General features: G+C 43.1%; 1 protein-coding gene across 1 annotated transcript; it reads right to left on the bottom strand.

Annotated features, from left to right (window-relative positions):
• Window positions 1-4: 4 nt before the first annotated feature.
• On the bottom strand, window positions 5-8043 carry LOC140541648 (aldehyde dehydrogenase 1A1-like). Its single transcript, XM_072664357.1, has 14 exons — window positions 7706-8043; window positions 6825-6946; window positions 5945-6049; window positions 4897-5037; window positions 4557-4686; window positions 4392-4453; window positions 3978-4106; window positions 3762-3875; window positions 3574-3676; window positions 2837-3021; window positions 2198-2362; window positions 1918-2075; window positions 934-1008; window positions 5-668 (listed from the first exon to the last, which is right to left on the bottom strand). Exons 2-14 carry the CDS (start codon window positions 6942-6944, stop codon window positions 596-598), a joined length of 1560 nt encoding a protein of 519 aa, XP_072520458.1. The 5' UTR covers window positions 6945-6946; window positions 7706-8043; the 3' UTR covers window positions 5-595.
• Between the last annotated feature and the right edge of the window lie 3470 nt (window positions 8044-11513).

Here is an 11513-nt window from a genome sequence, read left to right as displayed (position 1 = left end):
GCAGTTTGGATTTACACTTTTAATAGGTTTTAAATAATCACTACAGTTAGATAGTTACAGTGCTATCAGCAGGGGTGCCGTATGAGGAGGGATAAGTTCGGACAATTCCACGGGCCTGGACAATTGACAGGGCCCCTAAAAATGTATTATTAAGATGTATTATTATTAAGAGTTGTGGGTGTCCCGTGTAATGTCTTTCCATGGGGCAGCATCCCTGGCTATTAGTATTGACTAGAAACAAATATTCATTAAAAAAAATAATCATTTTAAGTAAACGATTCGTCATCTTTGAACATGGATGCTATTTCATACTCCACACTATGCTCCACACTGTGTATTTGCTAATTCTATGCTAATTAAAAACTCAACTCTGTTATTTTTAGCCCTGTTATTCAACTCTCCCAAAGAAACCCTGTGAGATTCTGATCCATGGCTGAGAGTCCCAAGAGAGCATAACTGGCCTCTTACTGTGAACGTAAGTGTAGACATGTAAGGTCTGAGCAGGTGTTGTGCAGAAATGTAAAAGAAAGTCAGTGTGACTAACAGGCATCCATAGAGTTGCAGTGTTTTCAAAAACTGTGGAGCTGCCAGCATATTAGGAGTCCTTCTGTGGGAGCTTTACTGTGACAGTCTTGATTTCAGTGTACTCCTGAAGGCAGTACTCCCCACTGGAAGACAACAACACAATGTAATATGCTTTTTTTTCTCAAACAAATTTACAATCGTAATTAACCTAAAAAAAACTACAATTATAAAAATGACTCACATCAGAGTAGATTTTTTTTATCCTTTAGAGGTCAGTCAATTCATTTTTCCTTTATTCTTGGCAATAAATGGTGCTGATGGACACTAATGGACCCTAAATGCCCAAATGATGGACCCTAAATGTTATGAAAGCTAGGATGTTTTTGAGTTACAGCAGAGCATACTCACAGTTCTCTCCCACAGCCGGACATCTTAAACCCTCCAAACGGAGCTTGTGCACTCATTGCATTGTAACAGTTCACCCTGGAACATTGTAAAAAAAAGTATTAGTTTACATATTGCCACTTTTGGGACTTGTATGTTTGTCTTTGTTGATTGTTTTTAATTGACATCTTAACATCTTTTTAAAAACTGCAGCTGTCCTTTACATTGTGTCACAATTCCATGATGAAAGAACCGATAGAAATGCTACAAATTGAATAAAATCGTTTATGAAGTTTTTTTTTGGTTGTTTATCAAATCCCCTTTTCTCACAATTTGGTACTGACAATTAACTCACCCGTTCGTAGCTTCCCCTAGTACTATGTCAGATTATTCCAGCTTTCAGCAAAGTGCCGGGTCTCTAGACCTGCCACACCAGCTAATAGACGCCTGTACCGGCCAACATTACTTTTAGAGTGATGAGGAAAAGGAGCGCCATCTACCCACCCAGAAAGAGCATGGCCAACTGTACTGTCTTGGTCTATGGCGGACTCCATGGACTCCCGGGCCATTGGTCCAGTACAAAAGACTGCTGAGCCACTTAGAGAGATAGATTTTTGCATGACATTGCTGATATATGTGCCTATAGGCCGCACAAATTTTTTCCAGCTCTGGTAGGATCATGTGACTTAGGGATGCATATATGTATACTACTCAGGTACTGAAGAAGACCAAATATGGGCAAAACTGTGCAAAAAATAAATGAATACAAATCCAATTCAGGCGGTAATTTTTTGCAGGACGGTGTCCTGCCACAAACTTTATTATTAATGGCATGTGTAAATGAGGGAAAAGAGTGTCATTCTCACGTATCATGCAAACACACCACAGTTGTGAGTGTATGAATGAGAAAACATGTTACAGTGACACTGTTTGCTCTTAACGTCACTGTAAATCTGGTAATGCATTTCCTGAATCTGGCCCAAAAGGGACATATACAACAGGTCATACCACACAGTGCCTGTCTGCAGTGCGGAGGAGACGAACAGGGCTTTGTTGATGTCTGTGGTGAAAACACCAGCTGCCAGGCCATACTGGCTGTTATTGGCTCTCTGGATGACCTCCTCCACGCTCCTGAACTTCAGGATCAGCTGGACTGGCCCGAAGATCTACGACAGCCCACACAAACAGATCATTCCGTGCTGGACTGGTTACAGAAATAATCCTAATTTCTGTAACCAGTTGATATATATTTTTTCTTATTATTATTATGTTAATTGTATCTGTGTACCTCCTCCTTGGCAATCTGCATGTCATCTGTGACTTCAGAGAAGACAGTGGGCTGAATGAATAGACCCTTTTGACCCCAGGGACACCCGCCGCACTCTAGTCGAGCACCCTCGCGTCGGCCACTCTCGATCAGCGCAAGGATCTTATCGTACTGCTTCCTGTCAATCTGCAACAAAACAAGGAGCTCTGTTAAACTGTGGATGGACAACACCCATATTAACTGGATTGTTCAGGTAAGTGTTTAGACCTATATCTCCTATAAATCCTGTCCATGAGTGATCACAGTGCTCAGAGGCTGAGAACGTCTGCAATGGAAAACTGCATTTTGGAATTAAAGGAGCTGTATATGATTTTAATCCAGTACACTTGTTGTAAAATTCTGTGAAGGTCTGTTTGCACGCTGGAAAAAGTCTGGTGTTCGTACTCAGCCCTGGCTTTGTAAAAGGACTAAGAAACATAACACGATTCCAGCCATGCTCGTGCACAGAACGAAGCAGTGGCGTGGGAGCTGTGTGATTGTTTTGTTGTTAAATTCAGAATCGAATACAGCGCCTTTAAGTGGAGACAACCCTACCTAGCATTTATGCTAGCTGTAGTTAGGAAGGCATTAAAGTGGGTGTGGAAGAGAGGTCTTTTGTACCTGTGGTCCCTGGTCCACATTGGGTAGGAGAGGGTTTCCCAGGACCCTCTTGCGAGCTTTCTCCACACTGAGATGGACAAACTTATCGTAGATAGACTCTTGCACAAAGACCCTGGAGCCGGCCAGACAGCATTGGCCTTGGTTAAAGAACAGTCCGTGATGGGCCTGCTGCACCGCATGCTCCACTGAAAAAACACACCATTGTGCAATTTGCCATTCCTTAGATGTTTTTTATATTTTAATTTGGTAAAACAACAAAAAAAGCCAAGTCTCAAAGCCATGGCAATTTCAGGGGGCCAAACCAGCCATGAGGCCTAAATGTAAAGTGCACATTTGGGCATCTGGGATTCTTTGGCCCTCTGACTTGAAACTGATTTATAATGAAGCAATTAAGATGTGATTCAAGAGGTTTAACAAAAATATTATTAACGTGCACTGTTTAGGAATTACTGAAAAGCCCAAATAATTGATAAAATGACATTTTTGAAGACGACAAACAATCCACGACCAGCATGGAGTGAGGCACTCTTTGTAAACGTAGCAAACATGTCGGCTGTGTGGGTTTATGGTCTGAAGCTTATCACTTCATCTGTCAGACATGGTGGAGGCACTGTCATGGGGTAATATGGTCATGTTGTACTTTTATTTGGGAGCAAGTCACATTGACATATTTATATATATATTCAAACACTTATAGCACAGGAAACCTCCGGCCCTTGTCTTCGGTGCATACTCACACTCTGCGTCAGCGAAGATGATGTTGGGATTTTTGCCTCCCAGCTCCAGGGTGACTCTTTTCAGATTACTTTCACCAGCGGCTTTCAGAACAAGCTTTCCCACCTGTCATAAACACACAGCAAAGCAGTCCTGATCATACTACCCCCCAAGGTGCACTTCAGTGTGTTCCAAGAAGGTGTATGTAGACCTCAGTGGATCCGGTGAAGGCCACTTTATCGATGTCCATGTGGTGGGCGATGGCGTTTCCAGCAGTAGGCCCATACCCCGGCACAACATTAACCACACCTGGAGGAAAGCCTGCCTGTTGAACAGAGCAAGCAAAGTTACAAAACTTTTTACCCAACATTTTATAGATCTGCTGTTACTAATTTAGGATACATGCATCCCTGAGCTTTGTTACTACCTCAAGTATGAGTTTGGCCATGTGTAGGGCAGTGAGGGGCGTCTGCTCAGCCGGTTTCAGGACCACCGTGTTGCCGCAGCACAGCGCCGGCGCGATCTTCCACACCAGCATCATCAGAGGGAAGTTCCACTGGAACGAGAACAATGTCAAACTGAGAACGAGCTCAGTGGGGAACCCTTCTTGGGCCTTCTGGCACATATACATGATGTATAAGTATTGGGAGAACTACGCAGTACTACACTTACAGAAGCTTTTATTACACCCCTTCTACATCCATAGGCATTAACATGCACATGGTCCAGCTTTGCAGCTCTAACAGCAGATGCTCTACACCTGAATTCAATGATTAAGATGTGTCCCAATACTTTTGTCCATACAGTGTAATTCTTTGAAACAAAGATGGCGTCTGCTTACGGGTATAATCTGGCCGCACACTCCGACTGGTTCATGTCGTGTGAATGTGAAATACTCTCCATCTTCAAAACAAAAGGTGCGTATTACTTTAGGAAATAGGAGGGTAGCACTGAGGGAGCCTCCCTCAATTTTTTGCAAGAATTGACGCCCACCCTCCTGACTCACCTACAGGTATGGTTTTCCCCTGGATCTTGTCCGCCCAGCCTGCGTAATACCGCAACGTCTTTATGCTGGCCATGAGATCCACAAAGTAGGCCGTTAGGAACAACTTCCCAGAGTTCATGGATTCCATAGTCTGTACAGAAACAAACAGCATTCTGTCTATAGCACCTATTTTTTCCCATTTGTCCTGCTTCCAACACATCGTCTTTAAGAACTGACTGCCTAATATATCCCACTGGGACCAGACAATCACCTTTGTCCACTTTACCTGTCAGTGGTTTTAATGTTATGGCAGACTGGTGTGTATATTATTGTCTATATTTACAGGACAAAACAGTCTTACAGCCAGCAGGAGGCGATCTCTTTCCACCAGGTCAGCCAGCCTGTTCAGGAGCAGCCCTCGGTCCGAAGCGTCCATGCGTCTCCAGGGCGACCCCTGCTGGAAGGCTCTCCAGGCGCAGCTCACTGCCTTGTCTATGTCCTCCTGTGGAGCAGAAAACCAGTGAGTGGCCCAGTGACCGGGGTGACCGGCTTCTACAGTGACGATCATAATCTTAACGTAATTCTATGTAATCATGTCTATCAGTAACTACTGTAAATTAATGGGAAACTACTTTAAAAATGCGAGACCTGGGAATTCAAGTGGACATATTTTAATTTCATTTTTAGTCTTTAAAAGAAAATATCCCTACTCTGACTACAGTGGTACATATATTTACCTACAAAACAATAACATATATAAAATGAATATTATACATTACACAATAGCGCTAGCTTGGTGTTAGCATTGGAAACTGCGTTTGGGCGCTAACAGTAGTGTAGCGTTCCATTTACCGCAAAAAGTGGGAAGGACGCCTCAGCTGAGTTGACCACTTTCCAAACATTCAGATAAGTGTACACTAGTTCAAAAACCGGTTAGCTAAAGACTCCACTTTTTGTGGCCCAGGTTAGCATTATCTCAGGTTAGCATTGCTAGCATTGTCCAAGGTTAGCATTGTTAGTGGTGTCACCTGGTACTGATGGAACTTAATGAAAATGCATCCACAGATAGAAGTTGGACATAGGACTGTGTGTATAGGGCTGATTTAGTGAGACACAGAGAGACACAAGTGCTGATAAACCTGGATAACAGGTGCTTGATAACAGGTACTGCTTTTATTACTGTTATAGCGGTTCAGCCATCTTTGATTTGACTCGGGATCGGTGAGGCCCTTGCGACCTTCGGAGTCGGAAATCTGACTTGTAGAAGCGTTCCATTTCAAATTTCCTACATCATTCATAAAATCATTGTAATAACGTTATGGTTGAATCCTTCAGGCCTAATCCTTGCATGTCGTGAACTATAGGTGAAACTGCGTGGAAGAAAATGTGTGTAGAATTCCCAGACTCACTGCATCCCCCTCCTCCACCTCGCAGATACACTCCCCTGTAGCCGGGTTCAGCACGGCCATCCTGCGGCCACTGCTCGACTCACGCCACTCGTTATTGATGAACAGCTGCAACCAAACAACCAAACGAGTGCCGATGTGAGTGCTGACATACAGTTGGATTTCTATTAATATTCAAACAATACCCCCTCTTTTATTTTATATTACATTATATTAACCCAATTTTTAAAAAGCATTTATTTTTATTTTATAATAGGTTAATTTTATTATTTTATTTTAGGTTGATTTTATTATTTTATTATTGTCTTTAAACAGGTTGATTTTATATATTTTTTTCTAACAGACCGATTTTATTATATTATTATTCCTTCATATCCATTTGGTTTTATTAATTTATATTTATTTTCTAACAAGTTAAATTTATTATTATTTTCTAACAGTTTTTTTAAATGATTTTTTTCTAACAGGTTAATGTTATTATTTTATTATTACTTCATATTAGGTTATTTATATTATTTTTTTAATTTTATTTTCTATATCAGGTTGATTTTGATTGTTCTATGTTGATTAAAAGGACATTACAACCACTGTAAGAACATAAATATTGTAAATATTGTAAATGTCATGATATTGCCATTGTAATCATGACATTTATTCAGGCGGGCCAGTGGTGGCTCAGAGGTTAGATCTAGATCAATTAGATTATTGGTCACAGGGTTGTGGGTTCGATACCCAGATCCACTAAAGCTGCTACTGTTGGGCTGAAATCAGAGACATTATACCACATGAAATAACTGGATGGAGCTCAATCACTGCTCCAATGCTGGGGGGCTTTATACCCCTCTAGCCAATGCATAGCAATTGAGGAACGATGCTCACTTACTTTGGTGTATTTGATGTCCAGTTCAGCAACAGGTGCTGGAATCCCCCGGTCACTGTTCGAGCCGTGATGGTGGTTAATGTGACTGCCTCCATTTTCCAAATTCAGGGCAGTGTTATTCATATCTGGAGGAAGAATAATTGATTTTCCATGATGGTGAGCATGAAGATGGTGGCAGAACAGCTCACAGCTCACGAAAGCTTATGCAACGTTAGCAACACTCTAACTGTAAAAATGCAGAGGTTGAAGAAAGTATGTGGTGGATCTGGGAAATAGCGGTCAGCACATTTACAGTGACCTTCTGAAGGCGCTTTTGTAAGTTTGTCTCTGTGCATCCTGTTCTGTTCATGTCCCCTATAGCAAACTATAGCTAGCTTCCCTCGCTAATGAGCTTGCAGCTTGTGTGGAGGGGTGCAATTAAAGAGAGCAAAGAGGGACAAGGAGCTGAGAAACACATACAGAGTGGAAATTTGTGAGAGCTACTATATCATTTATGAGTTTCTAGCACTGATGGCAAAACCACGCCGGACTTGGTGTGAAGGTTAAACTGTCTTTTATTCTGTAAATAGGAAATACACTGGTGTCTGCGTGAAGGTACGGTACAGTAAACCATCATTTACATCAGTTTTATCAGTGTATGATCAAAATCATCAGTCATTAATTCCATCGAAATCAATACTACAGCTGCAGTGTAAACAGGAGGACTTTAAGAAGGGAGGGCAAAATGAGAAATGTACAGTATGCTAAGCCTGCAGGTTTCTTTTCTCGAAATACAAGCTTACAACTTTGTAGTGAGGTCCGCTATTATCGTTTACTGTCTACTGGTAGTACTAACATGTAGATTATTATGAAAAAGGAAATTTAATACATGTGTATCATCTTACCTTCAGAACCACAGTTGAAAAATGGCTTGAATGGCTGTTTTTCATCACCGCTCTCCAAAACCGCTCCTACACCCTTCAGACAGCTCTCAACTTCTGCTCCCCCTCTTGACCACTTCTTAGCATGGTAAGCAAGGGGCACCGTGAAGCACCTTGCTGCGTCTGCGTTGGCTCTCTGCACTGCACTAATCCTTCTTCCAATTAAACCAATGCTGACGTTTTCTTTTCCAAGCAGGGAGATTCCTCCTGGGGCCTTATTTTTTACTTCACGCGTTCACCAAACTCATTACGCTCTCTCCACTGCTCCCTTTCTCGGGTCCCCCATTTCTCCCTGTTCTCCCTCCCTGTCATTCTTTTAACTCTTTCCTTCTCCCCCTCTTTCTCTTTTTTTTAGACACTATATCAGCCTCTCTCTCACTCTCCATCTTTCCCACTCTCTAGGCCTATCTTTCTTTCAGGGCCTGGACTTAGCCCCAAATCCAGGTCTTGCGCTCCACTTTAAAGGCAGTAATTGGGAGGATGCTCGTTTGATTAGAGCGCCCCCCGCTGCTCTGCTGTCTCTCTCCGACAATGGCACCACATACTTCCGTCTGCCGCCTCCCCGATTTGGATTTAGCCTATACCGCCCGTCTTTGTTGGAATTAGTCCCAGGCCCGGACAACATAACCTTGTTAATTAACCCTAATTAAAGTAATGAATTGCTCCACAGAGGCAGTCTTTGATTTTTTTTTTTTTTTTTTTGGCAAGTGGGCCCGCTGTTTCAAAGTCCCCCTCCCAGCTGCTTAAAGCATTTTCCACACTGTGACATGCATGGCAGAACTTGAGCAATGTCCTTCAGCTTCAGAGAGCAATGAAAAGTTAGCGTGTAGCCATTGTAGGGTAATTTGGGGCTGTTTCGCTAAGCTAGTGAGATGGTCCTCAGCTTCAGCGCTTAGGCTTTTCGTAGCACAGCCAATATGACTAGCTAGCCCAGGCAACATGTCTAATTAGAGCTGGTCTGTGTGTGCCTGAAAGTGCCCTGGGTAACTTGTTCAACAGGTGTTAGTCTGGTGTTAGTGTTAGGTGTTAGGTCTAGTGGCCTCTGAGACATTTTATTTTTCAGTAGGACCAGTTCTTGCACTAGGACTGGTCAGCAGGACCAGTGTTATTGCACTAGGACTGGTCAGCAGGACCAGTGTTATTGCACTAGGACTGGTCAGTAGGACCAGCATTCTTGCACTAGGGCTGGTCAGCAGGACCAGCGTTCTTGCACTAGGACTAGTAAGTAGGACCAGCATTCTTGCACTAGGACTAGGCAGTAGGACCAGCGTTCTTGCACTAGGACTAGGCAGTAGGACCAGCGTTCTTGCACTAGAGCTAGGCAGTAGGACCAGCGTTCTTGCACTAGAGCTAGGCAGTAGGACCAGTGTTCTTGCACTAGGACTGGTCAGCAAGACCCGCATTCTTGCACTAGGACTGGTCAGCAGGACTAGTGTTCTTGCACTAGGACCAGGCAGTAGGACCAGCGTTCTTGCACTAGGACTGGTCGGCAGGACCAGTGTTATTGCACTAGAACTGGTCAGCAGGACTAGTGTTCTTGCACTAGGACCAGGCAGTAGGACCAGTGTTATTGCACTAGAACTGGTCAGCAGGACGAGTGTTCTTGCACTAGGACCAGGCAGTAGGACCAGTGTTATTGCACTAGAACTGGTCAGCAGGACTAGTGTTCTTGCACTAGGACCAGGCAGTAGGACCAGTGTTATTGCACTAGAACTGGTCAGCAGGACGAGTGTTCTTGCACTAGGACCAGGCAGTAGGACCAGTGTTATTGCACTAGAACTGGTCAGCAGGACTAGTGTTCTTGCACTAGGACCAGGCAGTAGGACCAGTGTTATTGCACTAGAACTGGTCAGCAGGACTAGTGTTCTTGCACTAGGACCAGGCAGTAGGACCAGTGTTATTGCACTAGAACTGGTCAGCAGGACTAGTGTTCTTGCACTAGAACTGGTCAGCAGGACTAGTGTTCTTGCACTAGGACCAGGCAGTAGGACCAGTGTTATTGCACTAGAACTGGTCAGCAGGACTAGTGTTCTTGCACTAGAACTGGTCAGCAGGACGAGTGTTCTTGCACTAGGACCAGGCAGTAGGACCAGTGTTATTGCACTAGAACTGGTCAGCAGGACTAGTGTTCTTGCACTAGGACCAGGCAGTAGGACCAGTGTTTTTGCCAGAACCGGTTAGTTGAACCAGGATTCCTACTGTACAGATACACCAGTTGTTTACGATGAAGCTATTAAAGTAAAACACTAGGACTGGGTAATGATATCCTGCCCCATGTTCTGTCATTAGTAATTAGTTTGACTGCGTACAAATCTAAACTACTAGCCAAGCCTGTCCAGTGGGTTTGGGTCACAAAATGGGTGGAAAGAAAATAGCTTACCCTGGGCATGGGAGGGTTAATGACCGGCGGGGACAGAGAGCTGCTCCACTGTTTCTGGATCTGGATCTGAACAGGTCAAAGGAGGCGCCATGTCCCAGAAGCGAGAGGTGAGTGCTGATTGAGTCTGAATAAATGGGACAGTCCGAAACTTTGTGTGTGTGTGTGTGTGTGTGTGTGTGCGTGTGTGTGCGTGTGCGTACACACATTTTTATTCCTTGTGGGTACTAGGTCACAATGTGAAAGGAGAAAAGGCCAGAACATTGACCTTTGTTTCAAAATACTTGTAGAATATGTAGGTCCTTTTGTAGATCCCTTCAAAGCTATAAAAACACTGTATGTGTGTAAAACTCCTGTATTTTGATGAATTTGATTCAGGGCAAAAGTATTTTATTTCTAAAAGGTCTACAAGGCCCTGCGGGTTGTCCAGAGGGTGCAGCAGAGCAGCATTTACACAGAGGCGCACAGAAGTCAGCAGAAAGGCCCAACACATACAGGAATACACATTGTGTTGAAGGAGTGGGCGCAACAGAGAGAGCGAGAGAGCGTGAGACCACAGGTCAGAGACAGGAATGTCCTTTCTGTCCAGAATAATACCTTTTCCTTCTCCAAACTTGGAAGTTGCAAGCCTAACTGATTCTAATAAAACAAAAAACGTGTAAAAAATAAAATTTCTTATTATAGAAAAAGAGATAATCTTATATGCCACAGAAAGGGCAAGCAGTACATAAAATACGGCTAGCATCCATGATAATGGATCGTGGACATTGAAGTCATCCTCATGGTTGCTTTAAAACAGTGGTCTGGTTTTGGATTTGCACATTATTATTATAAAAGTAATCATTTTGGGAAGTATTTTTGACAAAAAAAAACAATCCCTGGTTTAAGTTGGCCAGTGACCAGTTTAACTCCAACCAACATGACCAACCTGACCAAAATAATCAGCCAGCATGACCAGACTAACCATGCTGGTCCACCAGTATGACCAGTTAGACAGTTAGACTACACTCAAATCCATGTTATTAATGTCTTAATTATTCATCTGAAACATGTCAATATGATTGCATTGGATCAGAAGATAATGGCAGTCAGAATCTCACACCCCCTCAGGCGGTAGACAGACGACGCCATCGTGTGGACTCTTCTCTCTGAGAGCCCTGAGGAGCAGAAGCCCTGTGTAAAAGACGGAGACTGTAGAAAATACACAGCTCACAAAGCTTAAATCACAGCCATTAGTTTATTATTATTTATTTTTTTTTACCAGCTTCTTTTCAGAATGGCCTGTTCCACCTTAAATTTGAGTGAAGGTGGAGAATAGAAAGGCTAATTTGAGGGAGACGTTTGTAATTAGAGTTATAACTTAGTGAAATAATCATTGAAAAAGACAAAAGTGAG

The sequence above is a fragment of the Salminus brasiliensis genome, chromosome 20, assembly GCF_030463535.1.
Source record: "Salminus brasiliensis chromosome 20, fSalBra1.hap2, whole genome shotgun sequence".
Classification (NCBI taxonomy): Eukaryota; Metazoa; Chordata; class Actinopteri; order Characiformes; family Bryconidae; genus Salminus; species Salminus brasiliensis.
The sequence above is the reverse complement of the archived record's forward strand: the minus strand, read 5'-3'. Positions and strand labels throughout refer to the sequence as shown.